The following is a 20591-nucleotide window of genomic DNA, read 5'->3' on the forward strand; positions in this document are numbered from 1 at the left end:
GGGCTTAGGGAAGAGGCTCCGCGCAGGAAGCAGAGTCATCTCATCGCCAAGGGCACGGTCCAAACCAGGCAGATACAGACAACTTTGCAGTTCTCCCTCCCCCTGAGCGCGCGCATACACACACACACACACACACACACACACACACACACACACAGCCCGAGGCCCCCACCCCCACCCTAGCACTCTCTCGCAGCGACACTCAGAATCCCTCAGGGACACGAGATGTACATCCCTCCGTGTCGTCCCGCGCATGGGATGAAGGGGTGAGAGGAAGGGGAGGACGAAGTTGGGGACCGTAATGGGCTGAGTTGGATTAATTCGTCTCCAGCAGCTCTGAAGGCAAAGCGTGGAGGGAGGCGGGAGCAGGGAGCAGGACCAGGAGGGGCGCAGCGCGTCCAGGAGGAACCTGGGCCGCCCGGGATGCCCGCTCAGGGGCCGGCCGCGCACCAGGCCCGCAGCACCGCCTCCCGGGAGGAAGGCGGGGGCCGGGAGGAGCAAGCAGGAGGAGGCGGGGGAGGGCGGCGCGCTGAGAGGTTATTTGTGGTTCTCTTTGATCCCGAGGGGGAACCTGAAACTCTCACATTCCTGGCATAGCAGCCGCCTCCGGCGCGGGCCGACCCTGGGGCTGCGCGCTGGGGCCCGAGCGGCCAGAGCGTCGGCGCCACCGCCGAGTGCACACCTCCGCTGCCGAGCTGAGCCGAGCCGGGCTGGGTCGTCGGTCTGAAGGAGCCGACAGCCCGCGGGCCGCAGCGGTAAGGAAGGCGGCTCGGCGCTCGGGGAGAGCTCGGGGCGGGCAGAGACGCGCCGAAGCCCGAGCTCAGGCACATCTCGGCCTTTTCCCGGAGCGGGAGCCCCGGGGATCCAGCGTCCTCAGGGCGCTTTACAGGCAGCTGCAAAGGCTGGCGAGGGCCCCTGCACCTGGAGGGCGCCGCGCGCGGGGAGTGTGGGTTTTCGAAGGCGCGCGGGTTTCTTGGGCTGGGGCTGGGGGAGCCGCTGGAGAGAGCGCGGCTTGTGCTTCGGTCGCGGGTCGAGAAGAGGGGCGCGGAATAGGGCAGTAGGCGCCGCTTCGAAGTCAAGTCGCAGGGCTCTGGGGGGCTGATCTGGTTAGGTGGGGGTTTACAGGTGTTTTTGCTTCCAGCTAGCCCAAGAATTCCTCTTTGTCTTCCTTGGAAAATCCTCTCTGGAGCCGCGAACTGGCTCTCACTTAGAAAGAATGCAGCCTGCTGTCCAGCCCGGTGACGTCAGTGCTGGAGCATTCGGAAAACAAAGAGGGCTGGCGAGGGAGGGAAGCAGGCGGACCCGCGACACTTAAAGACCTCTGGGCCACTGGCTACGGTCATCCGCCCGCTCTCGGCGCACTGGCAGCCCCCCGAGAGCTCGAGGTCGGCCCGGGATCCGGGTAGGGTGGGATCCCTGGCTGCGCTGCGATCGGACTGAGGGACAAACCCTCACTCCGGTTTGTCAGGCGAGCGTGAGCCGAGGCAAAGGCTAGAGATGCGTACTCGCTTAGGAAGCGGGTGTTTCAGAAAGCGCGGCGCGCTAGCGCTGCAGAGGTGCCCTGCGGGGGTGGGACGCAGATTTTAACAGAGGCTCAGCGGAAAGGATGTGCGTTGGAGGGGCTTGACGGGGACACACTCAGAATGAAAGGCCCCGGAGGAGGCGTTCCCTGCTCGTGGGCACACTGTTGGCGGAAGGAGGCCTGGAATCCGTCGGGAAAGCTCTGCAGTCCCTGGTCCCCCTCTGCGGGAGTCAGGCGGACAGCGATGAGTTTAGGAAATGCCCCGCGGATGAAACTCTAGGGCAAATCGATTGCTTTTTGTGGTGTCTCTGGCAGCTCTGGAGTCTTGCATCTTCATTTCTCGCGTGCGCATGGGGGCCGGAGGGCGGCATGATTGGGTGCCGGGAAGGACGGGGACAGAGATGCCCTCCAGATTCATCTCGCGCTCCTCAGCTTTGGGCAGCCAGGAGGGAGTGGATTGGGAATGGCTGCTCTGTCAGCCTGCCAAGCCCAAACTGCCGCGGCGCACTGGGGCTAGTTTTGTGGCAGAGGAGGGGCAACATTCCTCCCACTCTCCTCCTCCCATATCCACGGGACCTGTGGAGGTGTAAGTTTTGTTTGGCTTTCCCTGAATCCCAGTTTAGAGATTTGTGTTGGAGGAGACCGTGGAAAGGAAGCCTGGTGACGCAGGCAGCCTTCCAGGCATGAGCCACTGGGAGCTACGGCTCTGAAGAGAACAGTTTCCTCACGAGATACTATGTCCTTGTCCTCACGGCCCCCAGGTCCCTGCAACCAAGAGCCTCCCCCTTGGGCCCCTATTCCTCCATTTGGCTCGAGTGGGTGTTACTGATGTCAAGATGCTGAGTGCCCCTCTGCTATGTGGCTAGAGGACCATAGGGGGCTTTTCCAAGTTGTGTGTGTGTCTGTCTGTGGGTGCATGCACGTGTATGGCGTGGACATGGTGTCATAATCGAAAACCCAAAGACATTGTCCATCCTTTTTCCTGGAGCGCTCAGGATACTGTCAACACAGACCGTGTGACTGACCCACAAACCTTAATGGGTGGCACCTTTTTGCCTCATCTCACAAAACCATTATTCTATTGTAGCCTCTCTTCATTCATCCCTTATCCACCAATTCAGAGGCATTTTCTCCTTCCCATTCACCTTGCAGAGGGACTGCCAAGGTCATCCCATGACAGGGAGGGCTTGGCAAGGTAAAGGGCGGTGAGTGAGTTGAGCCCAGGCTGGGGCTCAGTCATGCTTCATTCTAGAGGCTTCTGGGGGTCGTTTGCCTAAGGCTTCTACTGGGCTGGACCCATTCTCTATCACCTGCCAATAAACTGGGGCCCTGCCCACCCCTGGATTGGACAGCTCAGTGGTTGGATTTGAACTAGCCCTGCCCTGGAGTCTCTCTTCAGGCTCTTTGATGGTTGGCTGACTGCAGGAGGCTGTGGTTCCCTTGTCGATCACCTTCCAGGTACTAGTATCTTTCTCTAGGCATAGTAAGTCTCCATATATGATTATAATGGTGGTTCTTTGCCAAGGATTTATAGTGCACCAGCCAGTAATAGCCATTGCCTCTTTTCATTTTCAATTTCATGAGGCAAGCGTTATTTTCTTTTTCTGATGGAGAAACTGAGGCTCATAGGTTAGGTGACTTGCCTTGATCAGTAGGGGGCAGCACTGGCAGCTGAAATCAGGCTTGTGTGGCACTCTTGGCCTTGCTCTTTACCTTGATGCTTTGGACCGGACTATGATGGCAAGTTCCCTTCTTTCCCATGCGTTCCCACTGATTGCTTTTCTTTCTTTCCTCCTAGGTGCCCTGGGGCCACGTGCCTCTGACTATTGTCCAGGCTGGTGTGTGCAAAGCAAGAAAGTATGAGGACACTGGAAGACTCCTCTGGGACAGTCCTGCACCGCCTCATCCAGGAGCAGCTGCGCTATGGCAACCTGACTGAGACACGCACGCTGCTGGCCATCCAGCAGCAGGCCTTGCGGGGTGGGGCTGCAGCTGGGGGCACAGGGAGCCCCCAAGCCTCCCTGGAGATCTTGGCACCTGAGGACAGCCAGGTGCTGCAGCAGGCCACAAGGCAGGAGCCCCAGGGCCAGGAGCATCAGGGTGGTGAGCCCCACCTGGCAGAGAATACCCTCTATCGGCTGTGTCCACAGCCCAGCAAGGGCGAGGAGCTGCCCACCTATGAGGAGGCAAAAGCCCACTTGCAATATTATGCCGCCCAGCAAGCAGGGCCCCGGCCACATGTTAGTGACCGGGATCCCCGCGGGGCCCCTGGAGGCAATCAAAGGCAGGATGAGGCCCTTCGGGAGCTGAGGCATGGGCACGTGCGCTCCCTGAGTGAACGGCTCCTGCAGCTGTCCCTGGAGAGGAACGGTGCCCGGGCCCCAAGCCACATGAGCTCCTCCCACAGCTTCCCACAGCTGGCCCGAAACCAGAAAGGCCCCCCAGCCAGGGGCCCCCCTGCCGAAGGCCCAGAGCCCCGTGGACCTCCACCTCAGTACCCACACGTTGTGCTAGCTCATGAGACCACGACCGCTGTCACCGACCCTCGGTATCGCGCCCGCGGCAGCGCACACCTCCAGCATGCTGAAGTCAGGTAACTGCCCACCTTGGTCTTTCACGTTCTTAATTTTCTTCCAGTGTAGTTCTCCTAGAGTGCAGAGGCTCCAGAGAGCCGCTTGTGTCCAGGTTGGCAAGCCCCAGAGGAAAGGAGGAGCTAATGCCTGGAGAACGGAGGGACTTAGTCAAGCTCACGTGAGAACTTAGTAGCATCCCTTGCTTTAATTTAGAGATGAACGCCGTGTCTAATTAGCTGTAGCTGTCAAGTAACTCGGTGCTCCCAGAGGGTATGAATTACAGCAGGGGGTTAAAGGTTAGGTTTCAGAAAGAACTTGATAAAAACAGGTCTGGGAATCATTGCCAAAGTCTTTCCAAGTTAAGTGGGAAGAAGGTGAGACTGCCTTCTTTGGAGGTTTTTAAGAACAAGTGGACAATTTGCTTTCTGTGATGATTGGAAAGTATTTCTAGCTGTAGGCAGGACGGACCTGATGGCCTCCTTAGGGCCATCCTACACCAGGGCAGAAGCTGCCCTGCCTCTACTGTTCATTGCCTTTGATGTTTTTCCATGTGCTCCACGTGGCTGAAACCTGGAGGGGGAGAAGATTCTGGGTACAAGCCTCCCTTTCTGCGGAGGCTTGAGAGGACATGACTTGACTTACCCTTTTAAAAAGGCTTCTCTGGCCGCCTGTAGAGAATGGATTCTAAGGGGCAAGAATGCAAGCAGGGAGACCAGGGGAGAGCAGGAAGCCCGGAGAGTTTGCAGAAATATGGGTTCCTAGAAATGAAGCTGACACATGCTCTTCACTTCACATACCCTTCATCTTCCCCTACGGGGGTCCAGGAAATCCCACCAGAGGGGCCTCAGGATTTACAGACTCTCTTCTTCTGATAACTCAAGGTCAAAATCTGGTTCTCTTCATGCCTACTGAGTCTTCATTTAGTCACCCACTTTCCCACCGTTCGGCCTTTCCTTGCTCTCGAGAAATGAGTGACTCGAGGGCATTGGTATGGAGGAACTGGAGCCTCGTGGATTCTCTCCAACCTCCACCTCCCAGGCCCCCTACCTTATCTCCCTTCTCAGGGCTGAGTCGGGGAGAGTTTCGGAAGCTGAGTCGTGGTTTCTTCTTTTGGACCAGCCTTATTGAACCCTGTCAGGAAAAGATAATATCATAGAAAGGAAGTAGACTGTTTTCGGGAGAACAAAAAAGAGACGGAGGGGGAGGGGAAGCGAGAGCAAGTGTGAAGGGAAAGGAGACTCTATTCTTTCTCGGAGCTAAGTCATCCCCAAAGAATGCCAGTTGTGTCTGCCTGGCCCAGTGCAGGGGGAGCAAGTTGATGAAGCAACCCCGAGAGTGCCACATTTAGCAGTGCAGAGAGTGTGAACATTGCACTGGGGACTCTCTGCGGAGCTCTCACGGGAAGCTCTGCCTTAGGCAGTAAAAGAGAAACACATCTGTCCAGCCTCTTCTTTGGGCTGCTCAGATGAGGACTGTTTGTTGGGAGCTGGGGGTGAGGACTTTTCTTTCAGCCTAGGGCCCTAAGAAGAACCGGGGAGCAAGGCTGCAGGAGAGGAATGAAGGGGAGGGTGGGCATGAGTGCTGGGCTGATAAATCCAAAAGCGGAATTAAATTTTCATGGGGTTTCTGGGGATTGGAAAATCCCTGGTAAAATTGAGGCAGTTTGTTCTTTTACACTTGGAGAACGAGGCCCCGGAAAGGGTCTGTGACCCTCCATGCCACTTGCTCTCTGCTCCCTCCCTTGACACGGAGCCCTAAGGCTGGTGTTACATCAGTGCTACAGGGCAGTAGCACATTGTCCCTAAACTCAGGCTATTGCAGTAGTCCAGAAGCAGCCCCTACACCCAAGCAAATCTAGTGTTTGCACCACATTTACTCTTTAAACAGAGAATAAGCTGCGGTCACCACTAGGAGAAGTTGAGGATGGGACACCATTACCGGAGCACCTCCTGTCGGCCCAGCACTCTGCCATGCACCCCCTTGAGGCTAGAGTCGCTTACGTGATTTAGCAGAGCCACGTCGGCACCTTGGGGATTTAAATGCCTATTCCCTCCGACTCTGGAGCTCAGACTTTTACCCTGACATCTGTCTCATGCTCTAACCTTAGCCCCAGTCTTCTAAAAATGTTGCTGCAAAGGGCGATAGGACCCGAAATAGGAGAGAGAAAACGTGAGTGTGCTTCAACGGCAGGTGCTAGTAATGCCTGAAACTAGAGGCTCATAACGGACACAGGACTGGCTGCTGGGGCTCAGCTACCAAGTGGCCCAGGGGCCTGGAAAGCTGTGTGCTCAGTCGTGATTCATGTGGCCTCCAGACCCAAAAAAGAACCTGCTTTTGATTCGAAGGATCAAGTGTGCATTTTTAGAGGTCCCTTATTTAAGCACTGGTTGTTTGAGAGGTCCAGCCGGGACTGTTCAGGCTGATCCCCAAGGCCTTGGCCACAGTGAAGCTGGGCATGAAACAAGCCTGTGGATGTTAATCCCCTCTAGCCCCGCTCTCCTGGCTGTTGAGGGTTTTACACAAACACCGTGTGGAAAAGGCCTTCTCCATGGCTGGAGGCTGAGTTGACATCTTTCCATTTTGACCAGGAGGGCCGGGTTGACTCAGGGCTGCTCTGGGGTGGGAGCCGTGGGGATCCGTGCAGTCTCTGAGCACTGTCTCTCCTGTTCCCCAGGATCCTGCAGGCCCAGGTGCCTCCTGTGTTCTTCCAGCAGCAGCAGCAGTACCAGTACCTGCAGCAGCCCCAGGAGCATCCCCCACCCCAACACCCAGCTGCTCTTGGCCATGGCCCCCTAAGCTCCCTCAGTCCACCTGGGGTAGAGGGGCCAGCAAGCATCCAGGCCTCCTTGGCCACTTCAGGCAGTGCCCACCTGGCCCAGATGGAGACGGTGCTGAGGGAGAATGCCAGGCTGCAGAGGGACAACGAGAGGCTACAGAGAGAGCTAGAGAGCTCAGCAGAGAAGACTGGCCGCATGGAGAAGGTAGGCCCTGCCGGGGCCCTGGACTGACTGGGTAGTAGTGGGCAGTCGGAGGGGAGGCAGAGGAGTCTGAAAGCTCATCTGACTAGGCTTTTCACCCATCCCACTGCCCTCCACTCCCTCACCCCTCGTGCACCCTCCCTGGCTGACTCCAGACAGCTGGGGAGCAGTCGCGAGGCCTGCAGAGCAGGTCTGAAGCATGAGCAGTTGCTGGCCAGTGGTGATTAGAAAGAGCCCATTCACCAGCTCCCTGCACACTCGCACCCTTCCCCGGCATACACCCCCTCCCGCGGACACCTCCCACAGAGAGCCCTTTGTGTCCCCCACACAACAGCAAGTCTGTTCTGGCCAAAGAGAAAGCCCCCACTCTTGGAAAAAACGAGTGACTTATTAGAATCACAGGCCAGCTAGGAGCACGTGCGGAACCTGCCACCAGCCAAGTGGGAGGGGCAGGCTGGCCTCTGCGGTGGATGGCGATGGCCAAAGGAGCAAATGCTCCAGGCAGAGGCGGCTCAGACTAGGGTCCAGTACCTCATTCTTTAGTGAAGGTTTACCATTGTGTGTTCAGCTTTAGCAGGTGGCCTCCGGCCTCCTGTGGCTCTCCTGTGGCTCTCCTGTGGTGTCCAAGATAGGTCAAACCTCAGAACATGGCTGGAGTCTTTTTGTGCCCACTCCAGGCCCACTGGGCTCCGATTTCTCAGCAGAAGCCAGAAAAAAAGTAAAATGCTTCTCTCTGGACATTGGGCACAGGAAAGCTATATTTAGTCACCCTGGAGGCAACCACTTCCAGAGTACCTGGCCCTGGGTTCACTCAGCATCTGGACCTTGAGATAGTTGACAGCACCCTTGGTTGGTGGTCCACCCCCGCCCCAAGGCTATATAAGCTTCTGATCACTTCCCTCCAGATTTTTTGCTCTGAGCTTTTATCATGTCTCTCACCTCTGATGGAGAGCAGATCAGCCTGGTCCCATGGAGGGGGCTTTGATGCCACACACTCCCTGGGAGCTATCCCCTTCCTTCAGCTCCTCTGCCTGCCTCTTGCAGCTGGAAAACGAAATCCAGAGGCTCTCTGAGGCCCACGAGAGCCTGACGAGAGCTTCTACCAAACGGGAGGCCCTGGAGAAGACCATGCGGAACAAGATGGACAGTGAAATGAGGAGGCTGCAGGACTTCAACCGGGATCTTCGAGGTGAGAGCAGGAATCTGCCCTCTGCAAAGAGAAATGTAAATTGATTCAAAAGGGTCCAAGCTGAGACCTCTTGGGGGCCACTCTGATAAATGCTTGTCTCTGCATCTGGATCTTGGAGCCCCTTCTGGAGCTCTCACCTATGTGGCCCTGGGTGCTCCTTCATTAGGCTCTGAGTTGTCACGGTGGCTCCCTGTGAGCCCATCCCCAGCTTGGAGGATGTAGCCCCACAGATAGGCCCCCAGGGGACAACCCCAGGCAGGCAGCTTCATTTGGTACTCAAACATCTTTCCTGAAAACATCTTTCCTTGTTTCAAACAGAGAGATTGGAATCTGCAAACCGCCGCCTGGTGAGCAAGACGCAGGAGGCTCAGGCAGGGAGTCAGGACATGGTGGCCAAGCTGCTTGCCCAGAGTAAGTAAGGGTCCCACTCAGAAGCCTGGCCAGATGTGTGGGTGGTGGGACCATGGCAGCCCCACTGGACAGGCAGGATTGGCCCTCCCCTTGTCGAAGCTGTGCTTTGAGCACAGGTCTGCTGAATGCCTGCTGTGTGCCAAGCACTATACTGGATTTGGGGAGAGGAGCGGCTTCCAAAGAAGAATAAAATCTGGTTCTCTATTTATTGGGGAGATCAGTGGACACAAGAAGGACAGCTGGGGAGCACTCATTTGCTGATCTTTGGCGCTCGCCATCAGTGCAGCGTCCTTCAGAAGCAGAGGTGCAGTGGGCAGGGCAGGAGGCAGGATCGCCCTGCAGGTGGCAAGATGATAAAGAAAGACGAGGCTGAGTTTCCTAGGGAGTTCCAGAGAACAGAAAGGTTGAGGGTGCCCAATGGGCCAGTGAGAAGCTGGGGAGTATGGTGGAACTGGGCCATGACAGGGTGGCCAAGTGGAGACACCTGCAGATAGCAAAAATGGGCTCCTGGAGCTGAACCAACAGGTGCAGTCTAAAGAAGGGGTTTGGGAGGTTCTCCAAAAGCAGTGGTTGAAGCCTCTTTGAAGAGCGAATGAGTTTATTATTGGCTAGTCCATTCGGTCATTCAGTTGTTGGTCAGCAGATCTGTGCTATGCTCCTGGCAGGATGAGAGCTAGCCCAGGAATGTCCCTCCCAAAGCACCACGGCAGGGAGGTGGAGAGAGGGGGCGAGCTTGAGGAAGGAACACAGTCTGACCGCAGATTCAAGGGAACAGGCTGCCCCGGCTTTGGAGATTAGTGACCACCAGGAGGTCCCCAGTGGCCAGAGAGTGAGGCTTTATGGGCATGACAGGGGTGGAGAGCTGGCCACGGTTGAAGAAACAACTGGAAAGCCCAAGGAGAGGTGCATGGAGGGTGAGTAGGAGACAAAGGAAGCTCCGAGCTCAGCAGTCGGAAGCTCTAGCAATCAGAAGAGACAAAGAGAGGCTGTTATTTATTGAGCTACTACTGTATGCTCTTACTATCTGCTGTGGTGACATTGGGTGTGTACTGAGAAGTGGAATGGGAGTGGCTGGTGTCTGGGTGAAGGTGGCCTTGAGGACGGAGTCAAAAGAACTCATAGGAAACTTACTGTGAGTGGCACAGTTAGTAAGAGTTAGTAAGGGGCAGCTGAAAGAATGAGCTCTGACTGGCAGCACCTTCTTCTTCCTCAAGGAGGGCTCAGAGCCCTGGGCAGGGCTGCCCAGGGCAGGGAATGGGGGGTGCACAGCACTGAAGGGGTTGGGGGCAGGGCTGGAGGCAGGCTAGGCTCTACTGGCTGGGTGGGGTGAGGTGGCAATGACTTACAGTCTCTGAGAGGGAGGGAGGTGAGAGCAGTGAGGGAGAAAGAGGAGGGACAGCCTTTGGGAGTCCGGAGAGGAACGGAACGGTTGCTGGGAGGAGGCAGAATGGGGGTGTCCTGTAGGAAAGGGCCAACTTTTGGGACCATGATTGCCGAAGAAAGGAAGTCTCACAGGCCAGTTTCTGGGAGCTGGCAGAGGAGGGGTGGGCGGGGGGTGCCTGGAGGCGTTTCCGCTCCCCAGAGAGCACGAGCCAGGCTGTTCTTGGCTCCTCGCTGGAGCCAGTAATCTTGCAGCCGCGGGTGACCTGGATGCCTGGCATTCCAGAGCCGCTGGGCTCTGGCCTGCCTCCCCCATCTCTCCCTCCCTTTGAGGCCCAGCGCCCTTCGCCTGCCCAGCCACTGCTTTGAGAGGGAGAGTGAACACAAAGGGAGACGGGGGCATGAGGGTTGGGGGCCTGGCTTTCATCCCCTTGCTCCCTCCACAGCTTGCCCGATCTTCTTGCCCCCTGCCCACTCCCCCATCTCCAGGCTCCTCTCCCACCCTGTCCAGGCGCTCCCCTCCCAGATAGACAGGCCCACGGTTTTATCCTGGTGGCTAGGAACGGTCAAGGTCTGAGGACTCCCAGCCTCTGCCAGGGCTTTAGAGGTTGTGAAAGGTGGCAGGAAGCTACTGGAAGCAGAAGGCTAGGTCCTCCAGCCCCTTCCCAAGGGCTGAGGAAAGCCAAGCAGCTAGCTCTTCCTTGCTCCTTAATAGCAATGAGGAAAACAGAATTGTCAGGGAAAAAGTCTCTGGTTAACTTCACCACTGAACTCACCCCCATCGGTCAACACTAGCAGGGAAATGTGATCCTTATCACCCGTGCCATCTGCTTTTCCTACTAGGCAGGCCATATAGACCCCCAGCTCTGGCCGCTGTGGTCAGGCCCTGCCCTCCCTGGGGATTTGGCCTTGAATCCTGAGGCCTGGTTCTCCTAGCTCTGTCTCACCTGAGGCTGTAAGATAGGGGCAGTTATAAGACTGGGATGAGATGTAGGCCTCCTGCAAACATTGTAAGCTGTGAACCCACACAGAAGGGGGGGTCGTTGTCTCTAGATTCAAACTCTTAGTCTGCAGTCCTTGATTGCCCTCTGCACCCCACTTGCTGAATGTTAAGCCAGCCCATTACGAATGACTCAGTTTCCATGTTGAGCTCCCTCATCTTTTCCGTCCACACCAAGAAATGAGGCCAGCTTTGTGCCCAACCTTCAAAACTGCAGAGTGAGCCAGAGCTGACCTGGGTGGCCTATAGCCTCCCTCTCCTGCCTCAGTAAATGAATCCTGAGTAAATGAATCCTCCTTTTTGCCTGCCCAGGTCCCAAGCCTTCAGTCTTCTGTTCCAGAATCTGTACTGTCCTATACAATAGGTGCTTAGCCACATGTGGCCCAAAGATTAAAATTAATTAAAATTAAGTGAAATGAAAAATTTAGTTTCTCCCTTGCACTAACTACATTTCAAGTGCTCAGTAGCCACACATGCCAAGCGGCTGCCGCACCGATTGGCACCGTATAGAGCAGTTCTATGACAGCAGCAAGTTCCACTGTGTGTTACAGCGCTGCTCCAGAGACAGGGCCTCGAAGTTTATCAGGCAGGGCCCAGAGCCCATCTGCTCTCCAGCAAGGCAACTGACACACTCCTGGGGGACCAGCCTGGGACTCCCAAGGAGAGGTGTGTGGGAGGTAGATTTAAGTCTAGAGCATCAGTTGAAGGACTTGCTTGTCTGGCTCAGGCCTTGCTTGGTTCTGCTACGTGGAGAGGATCTCTGAGCTCTGAGCAGAGTTCCCCTCGGCAGTTAACAAGATGATTTAAAAGTCAGGATAGCTGGAACCTCAGACACAAATCTTTGGACCAGAGTCATTTTTATTATGCCCCAGAGTTTGCATTTCTTTATGAGCCTGGTTGCCCACATCTCAGTGGTCTCCCCAGATCAAGGAAGGTAATGTAGCACTAAACCATAGAATGAGCCCTGGAGCCCACTGTGGGAAGCCTCTCGGTGCAGGGGCCTTATACCATCGCCAGTAGCATCCTGGTCCTTTGGAGCCAGGGTTCCCTCTGGCAGCACTGTTCTCTACTCTCTTTCCTCCCTATAAGTTAGGAGTCACAGTCCTGAGGGACTGTTATTGGAAGCTTCAGTGGAATAGGATGTGTAAGTGGCTGGTTTCTGGTGTAGCGAGTGGTGGTTCTCGTTCCTGTCACTTTGCTTTCCCACTTGAAAGATGACCGTGTTGCAGTCCGTCATCTCATCTCTAAATGGGCATCACAGTTCCTGTCTGGCCAGTCTCTAGTGTCATCATGAGGCTCAAGGGAAATTGTGAATGTGTTTTAGAAATGGCGACACCTGGCACAAGTGGACAGTGTTTGGGGCTGTTCTGTGGCAAGTCTATGACCCAGCAGAGAGGAAGTGTAGCTCAAGGGCCCTGGTCTGGTGCTTCCATTTATTTGTAACCTAACCTGAACCTCAGTTTCCTCACCCATAAATGAGGTTAATAAGTGTACCCAGCTCCTAGGGTTGTTGAGAGGGTAAGGTGCATTTGTGCTCATCCGGTGGTCAGCATGTGGGGCCGGTGAGGGTGGTCGCTGTCACTGACCAAGCCTCTCTCCCTTCAGGCTATGAGCAGCAGCAAGAGCAGGAGAAGCTCGAGCGGGAGATTGCTCTGCTACGCGGTGCCATCGAGGACCAGCGGCGGCGGGCTGAGCTGCTGGAGCAGGCTCTGAGCAATGCGCAGGGCCGGGCAGCACGAGCTGAGGAGGAGCTGCGCAAGAAGCAAGCCTACGTGGAGAAGGTGGAGCGGCTGCAGCAGGCACTTGGGCAGCTGCAGGCTGCATGTGAGAAGCGTGAGCAGCTGGAGCTACGTCTCCGCACGCGGCTGGAGCAGGAACTCAAGGCCCTGCGTGCACAGCAGGTGAGCTGGGAAGCCTTGTAGAGGTGGCTGAGCAAGGGCAGCACCTGAGGAGACCAGTTCTGAAGCCCCTGGGGACTCCTGCACAGATCCGGGCTGAGGTGCCCTTGGAAAGCAAGGATGATCTCTGTTCCACCCTTGCTGTAAGGCCCCTCCCAACCACTAGTCTCAGCAGAGGCTCTGCCACTTGGCCATGTGGCGATCTCAGGAACTCAAGACTTGGCCTTCTGTCCTTAGGAGCAGCAGTGGTTGATGTCCTTGTTCTCTAGAGAAACTAGCTCAGGAGCCTTAGTGTAGACCACTAGCCCACTCTTATGTTTCTCCCCAAGATCGAGAGGGAAGTCAGTCACCCAGATCCTAAATCTTTATCTGCACTTTGGACTGTGTAAATAGCTGGTGTTTGTAGGCCAGATAGAGTTCTGTCTCCACTACCCTTCCCAGAGACGTAAGGTGACCAAACGTCCTGGTATGCCCAGTTCTGCCCTAGTTTACACCCATTACCCCAGTGTCATTATTAACCCTTTCCCAGTTCGGAGGATAATTTACGTGGTCACTTGTACAGAGGCAGACCTGATCTCTCCTACCCCCTTGGCCACACGATTCAGGGCTGGGATATGGGGACCCAAGCCACCTCCTTTGTCTCTGGGTGGAAGCAGGGTGGGGGGAGAGTGTGCTGTGAATAGCTAAACAAGCATGGTCATGAGAGTCTTAGTGTGGGGGCGAGGACCAGTGGCCACTACACCCCAACCTGTTTCCTTGACCACAGTACTTGTTGCTTTGCAGAGGCAGGCTGGCACCCCCAGTGGTAGCAGTGGCAGCGGGGGGTCCCCAGAGCTCAGTGCTCTGCGGCTATCAGAACAACTGCGGGAGAAGGAGGAGCAGATCCTGGCGCTGGAGGCCGACATGACCAAGTGGGAGCAGAAGTATTTGGAGGAACGTGCCATGAGGCAGTTTGCCATGGATGCAGCCGCCACAGCTGCCGCCCAGCGTGACACCACTCTCATCCGACACTCCCCCCAGCCCTCGCCGAGCAGCAGCTTCAACGAGGGCCTGCTTGCTGGCGGCCATAGGCATCAGGAGATGGAAAGCAGGTTCGACATTGCAGACCAGGCCAGGGCACTTGAGGTGGGGGTGCAGGGTAACAATGTCTAGTCTCTGCCATGTTCTTTGTACCTGATAAACAGGCCCCTCTCCCCACATGGCTCAACAGTCTCTCCCACTTCTGAGCTGACCCCACGTGTTTGGCAACCAGGCATTGTACACATGTTCTTTCCCAGAGATAGCCAACTGCGTCCTTGATCTGCCCAAGAGACCCTGGCTGTGGAGGTGCTGGATGCCGTCCAAGGCTCCAGACCTCTACCTGCTCCTCTCTCTCCCAAGTAAATCAGAGACTAAGACTTTTCGACTGAGTCCACACCATGTACCACCCAGAAGAAATGTGGACTAGGTCCCTGGCTTGGGGGTAGTTAGTTAGTAATTCCCTCTAAAAATAATCTCAGAGGCCCCTCAAGATTTCATTAGACCTGTGTCTGACTCAAAAGCATAGGCACATTTGATTGTCAGTAACTCTGGGGTATTGCCCTCCAGGATAAGGGTTGTGCTGTTGCTATCATCAGATGAGTCCACAATCCACCCCTTAATAACTTGCCTTTGCTGATGTAAGAAGGAGCGGTATTTCAGAGCATCAAAATCCAGAGCCATGATGACATTTCTGAAGGCCCCCTCCCAGCCCGGCTGCAAGGGCAAGAGGGTCCATCCTGGTCCACATTTTACCAGATGGGAAGGGTGGAGGACACTGGATCTGTGGGTCTAACGATGTGGGCATGGTCTCTCCCCTCAGGTTAAAGGTGCTTCATGCGCAGATCCTGGAGAAGGATGCTGTGATCAAGGTCCTTCAGCAGCGCTCCAGGAGAGACCCTGGCAAGGCCGCCCAGGGCTCTCTGCGGCCTGCCAAGTCTGTGCCATCCATCTTCGCAGCTGCAGCAACAGGGACCCAGGGCTGGCAGGGGCTCACCTCTAGTGAGCGACAAGCGGATGCCCCTGCCTGGCTGGCTACAGGTGAGCAGGGGCTGGTGGATGGCATAGGTAGAGGGGTAAGTTGCTCTCAGGCCTTTCCACCCAGAACTGAGGCTCAGAAGAATCAGGGCTTCCTGACCCCTGGCCCAGGGATCCAGCCTATACTCTGGCACCAGTGATCCTGTAGCCCACAGTTGTTTCACCATTGTGAAGAGGGGTGCTGTAGGCCCCCCATCTCCATAAATTCTATCACCTGATGCCCCGGCCACTTACCATCTAAGTAAAAATAAAGTTTTCTGTGCAGATGTGGGCAAGCCCCTTCCACTCCTTCTAGGCAGATGCCATAGAAATTTGGGAGTCCTTGCTGATATTAACATTTAATCTACAAAGAAGGGTTCTACCGCCCGAAACATTTGGAAACTACTCCAACGTGATAGTTATTCCCATTTGGAAACAGGATCATTTTGTCTTAATCAAAGTTCTTGCAAATCAAGAGCAACCTGCACAACCTTTAGCCCCTAGTAGGTACAATTAACTCAGGGTGTTCTTTCTGGGGGCCACCTCTTGTGGATGAGGCAATAACTATCAATGTTCTGCTTTTCCAGCAGACAGGGCCCCTACAGAGGAGCCAATGGCCACAGCTCCCCTCCCCGCCCATGCCAAACATGGGAGCAGAGATGGGAGCACCCAAACTGATGGACCCCCTGACAGCCCTGCTGCCTGCCTGGCACTGGAACCTGACAGCCTTCTGGGGTGCAGCAGTGGCCAGAGGACAGCCTCATTAGGTAAGTCCACGGTTCCCCCAGCTGCTGTGCCAGGCAAGGCCAAGGGCGTGATCAAGGAAGGGCCTCGATTTGGGGTGTGACCTGGAGCACCGGGCCCTTTCTTTCCAGACCCCTCTTTTCATTGCCCCGCCTCCCTGGGGATCCCTGCATAGTGGCAGGTGAATAAGGCGTGTGGCCCACCTCGACATGAACGTGAGGGCTGGTTGGATGCATGAATGAGGAATGGAAACCCCGATAACAGATTGAAAGCTCGGGCTTGGGAGGCATTTTATCTCCTCCTTCCTCATCTTCCTTACATATTTAATTGCCAATCTAAATATCTAAGATAATGGAGCTTGGCCAGTTATCCTAATGGCACTCTCAAGTTAGAAGACTTTATTTAAAAAAAGAGTCCGGGAAGGAGAAATTTGAGAAGATGCCATTTAAATTTTTTGTTCCCTTTTCACATTAGCCTTTGCATATTTGCTTGTGCCTCACATCTCAGAAAACCACAGGCATGAAAAGAATGCTGCAGCCTCCCTCCCTCAGGGCTCTCTACCCTCCCTCCAAGCCCTCCAAGCAGTTCAAAGTTTTAAGCAAATGAGTCTTCCACACTGGAGGGTGGCGATCTGGATGGAGAGCTGAGAGGGAGCAGAGCATTGTGCTTGGTTGGCCAAGTTATAGGAACCTGGGTACCTGGGTAACTGAGATGGGAAAATTTGGTGAAGAAAGATCCTCTTTTCAAAGGGGTACCAGGATTTAAAAGAGCAATCTGCAAATGCTCATGGCAATGTGCCTGTGCTCTTGTCTTTCTCCAGACTCTGTTGCTGCATCGAGAGTCCAGGATTTGTCGGAGATGGTGGAGATACTGATCTGAAGGAAGTGATGCCGTGGGGACTCGGAACCATTCCCTGCTCTCCTCAGCCACTCTCGGCCATTCTAGCAGCCCCCTCCAACTGCTGCTTCCCCACTTTCCTCAACCGGCCACTCATTCCCTTCGACTATCTGGTCCCAGAAGGTTAGGAAGGATGCTACAGGGGAGAGAGATGCTGTGAGGGCACCTATGCCCCAGAAGACTGTGCTTCTTAGCCTTATATTCCTCCTGGGCCCATACAGAATGAAGATTCAGCCTTTACCTGCTGCCCAAGGCTTGCTGCTGGGGTAGCAACTGAAAGCTCAGAAGAGAGCTGAATCCCCTAAGAGTACCCCAGTTGGCAGCCAGACGGGGAGGGAGGGATGGGGTGTATTGATTTAAGGTGTTGCTTTCCAAGGATGGCTGCCCGTGGATTCCAGGTAGGCTGGTTCAAGTTGGCCACAGTGTTCCCCTCTGGCTAAGTGTGGTCCCAGCCAGCCCCATCTGCCCCCAGCTATTCACTGCCTCCTTGAGATCACTGAAACTTGCATCTTTGGGGGGACTGTTGAAGGCTCTGCCACAGCCTCACCCCCTCAGTCGGAGTGGGTGGGGGCTATTTAAGGGGACTGGGATCTGCCGGGCAGCTTGTATATAATTCGCATTCTTGTGGAACGGAAGATTGAAGTGCGCTGTTTCGGGCTTGTCCCCTCATTTTGTGCTCTCATCCCTGCTGCCAAGATTCCTGCAGCTTCTGACTTACCTCCCAGTTATCTCCCCTTCTCAAGGTCTTGGCCCGTGTATTTTGATCCTGGTTGATCCATGAGATATTGGCTGTCTTTTGCTCCCATCTTGAGCCCTGTTTTAAATGCCCGTGGGACACCCCCTCCCCATCCTCAGCCTCTTGAAATGGCTCCGCAGCTCCTGTTCCTGGGACATCTTGTCGGTTTGGTTATGAACCCTGAGCCAGATGAAATGAGCCACCACACACAGACTTCTGCCATGGTGGGCTTCCTAGCACCAGCTGAAGGAAACTGGGGAAGTTGCCTTGTTCTCATCAGAGTCTTTGTTCTCACCTGGAGGGACTGAGAGAGAGAGCTATGCTCTTGAAAACTAGTCAATGAGCTACAAGGTGTGACTCCAAAGTCGTTTGAAGGGAGCCCCCATCACAAAATGGCACCCATGAGGCTGGCTCCTCAAGCTACCCATGCCCAGCGCCCTGAAGCAGGGCCAATGCTTGGAATTAGGGTGGCGCATCCACATGGCAGCCTGCCAGCAGCAGCAACTTTGACTTTTGGTCTTAAAGAGTCCCCCAACTCAGCCCCAGGAGCGATTGGAGGGTTTTACCTATTTGTCTTGACTGTTTTTAGTTCTTGAATATTTGTTTTTTCCTTTTCTGTTTTTAAGTTTTGTATGTGTTATTTTATTCCTTGGTTCATTTTTGAACATTTGCATTTGCTGGACAATTGCATATTTTTTTAAATCGCCCTTCCCTTTTAAAGCTGAAAAGTACATTTGGTTCATGTGCATTGTTTACAAAGCAAAAAGGAAAAAAAAAGAAAAAAAGGCAAAAAAATATCGTGAAAGAAAAAAAACATCTTAATATATTTTGGATTAATATTTGGTATTTCTTTTAAAGTATTTTTTTTTGTGCTGTGAACGTTTTTCTGCCAAAGACCATGATGTGTGTCTGTATGTTTAAGTTATCGTAAATATTTAAAATGTAAACATGGCTGTTTTGTTATGCCACCCTGTACCAGGATTGCTGCTGCATTCCACTGGGTATAACAGTATTTTAATAAAAAATAATAATTGAAAGTGTGTCTTTGCACAGGTGAGAGATTGTACTAAGGGGAAAGCAAAGAGGGTGAGAATCTTGGGAGTCACCCATGTCAGAGTTCCTGACCACTCTCAGCACTGTTCTGTACCCCCACCCACTTCCCTGCCCTGTGCTTCTGTGCACCTCGGTTCTTAAATGTTGGCCAGAGCATGTCCATAAATGGCCATCTCAGGGGCACTGCCATTTCTCCTACTGAGGAGTGAAGGGTGCTGGTTTTGCTTTTCCGACTGTGGGATACCAGCCGGCAAGGGAGATCTGTATTTGCGAGGGTAGGATGGTACACAATATAATCTCTTCGAGGATCCACAACAAGTGCTGAGAATTTTGTGAGGCTGTGTTAAGGAGAGAGTTGGAATAAGGATGCGGAAGGCTTTCTTTCCATTTTTACAGAGAACGTTTCTCCTCAGGCTTGGTAGGTCTGGCAGATGGGCAGCCTCTGCAGGTAGCTTTGTTCTAAAGGGCTTTATTGGCCACACAGCTGGTTACTCCACAGTAGGAGTGGGGATCCAAAGGTGGCTTTATCCTTACCCTACTTCTCTCTTCCCACCACCCTCACCCAGCACAGGGAGTCCTTGTCTGGGATGCTCCGAGAGACCGGACACCAAACTTACCATCTGCCTGGGTACAGGCAGAGGGTGTTACGTGTGGCACATTCTTGGGCATTGCCTCTCTCCCTTGTGGCATTACTACTCTTGCCCCATGTCCAGGAAAGTATCACTCCAATCCGTAGAAGAGAAAACCATTCTCAATTTCGGGTGTTCTCACATCAGAAACTGAGTACTTGCCTCCATGGTCCAGTCGGCACACCATGGTTCCCAATCAGGATCTGAGTTGGCAGTCTGACCACAGCCAGACAGGCTCTGGGCACCTGACGGCAACAGTCACCCACTACAGCTGTGGGTGAAGCATTTTCATGGCAAGTGTGAGGACTCAGCAGCTATGTTGAAAAGTAACTAAGTAAGGTCCTAGAGAACGTGCCTTCCTGAGCCAGCCTACCTGCCCACGAGAAAATGGAGTCAAACAGAATTGGGAACATCCAAGGAACTTTTTTTTATCAACTTTGCAGGTGGCGAAGGGCCCCAGCAAGTGGGGAGCTCACCATGCAGGGTTCACCACCCAGCACAGTACAGAGGCCACAAGCACCGCCCTGTGGCCACGCCTCCATCCCAGCCCCCTCCAGCCGGCCTCTGCCACCTGGGCAGCACCCATGCCAGTCTTACTCCTCCCAGGCCCTGGATAGGGGTTTGCCCTGTGGATAGGTTGCTCTCCTAGGACACAGGCATGGCCCTCAGAGGCAGCTTGAGTAGCAGAGCTCTGTTCCCACTGCTCTTCCCTTGGCCACACCAGCCCATGGCTACATTTACTAAGATGTGGTATCCGAACAAAATGGCAGTGACTTAGCAAAGAGGTTCCTGTTCACGTCCACCTGCTCCCCAAAAGAGCTCTGGGTGGGCAGCTCAGACTCAGGTACAATAAGCCCTGACAAGAGTACCATCCAATCCTCATGCTTTGATCAGGGGCTTTCAAAGCTCTGTGCCTTTTGCAGTAGCTAGTATGTCTGGAGTCACTTTAGTATTTTCTTGGCACAGATCGGGCAATGAAGAAACCAACCCTAGTGTGCCCCGTACATGTGTATGCATGCGTATGTGTGTATGGATCTGCGTACGTGTGTGCCTGAGCATGTATCACAGAGAAAGATGTGAAGGGTGCCAATATCTTCTGGCTGGTGCCCCAATAGGGCACTGGGGCTCTCCAGCCACATGGTCACCAGTGGGTCTGAGGAACCAGTTCTTCTGAGTGCACTTTGTGATTTAGTCTAACGAAGCTCCAGTGCTGATAGGGGAACTGGCGGAGCTGCAGGCTATGGTGGGGCTGGGCAGGCGCTAAGGAGGAGTGTTTGCCCATGAGCCTTGCCACCTGTGATGAGGGGGCCTAGGCCATGAGAGGGCCAATTCCTATGTCTCACAGGTGGCTCTGCTAGGCCTTTTGGAGGCCAAGTTCCTCGCCAGGGACAGCCCTGCCCTGCATGCCCTGCCTCCACCCAGTCCCTCCACTAACAGGGCAGGGCAGGTGTGGCTCCGAAGAAGCTCTACACTGCCCCAGAGGGCAGAAGGCTACCCGTGAGTGTGTCCTAACCCTCTCCTCTCTCTTCCTGGTTAATCATTAACTC

At 54.5% G+C, this 20591-nt stretch overlaps 1 protein-coding gene across 6 annotated transcripts; it reads left to right on the top strand.

Annotated features, from left to right (window-relative positions):
- Positions 1-245: 245 nt before the first annotated feature.
- Positions 246-18402, top strand: AMOTL2 (angiomotin like 2). 6 transcript variants are annotated; one of them, XM_025043597.1, is made up of 10 exons: positions 246-266; positions 3321-4115; positions 6770-7076; positions 8118-8262; positions 8581-8673; positions 12659-12954; positions 13735-14042; positions 14792-15009; positions 15573-15752; positions 16550-18402. In XM_025043597.1, the coding sequence occupies exons 2-10, from the start codon at positions 3382-3384 to the stop codon at positions 16606-16608; spliced, it is 2340 nt and encodes a 779-aa protein (XP_024899365.1). In that variant the 5' UTR covers positions 246-266; positions 3321-3381; the 3' UTR covers positions 16609-18402. The 6 variants fall into 6 exon arrangements, with proteins under 6 accessions (XP_024899365.1, XP_024899366.1, XP_006907291.1 ...); XM_006907229.3 differs by lacking the exon at positions 246-266 and adding an exon at positions 559-755; XM_006907230.3 differs by lacking the exon at positions 246-266 and adding an exon at positions 559-755 and having other exon boundaries at positions 15576-15752.
- Positions 18403-20591: the final 2189 nt, after the last annotated feature.

Source organism: Pteropus alecto, unplaced genomic scaffold (genome assembly GCF_000325575.1).
Source record: "Pteropus alecto unplaced genomic scaffold, ASM32557v1 scaffold92, whole genome shotgun sequence".
Taxonomy (NCBI): domain Eukaryota; kingdom Metazoa; phylum Chordata; class Mammalia; order Chiroptera; family Pteropodidae; genus Pteropus; species Pteropus alecto.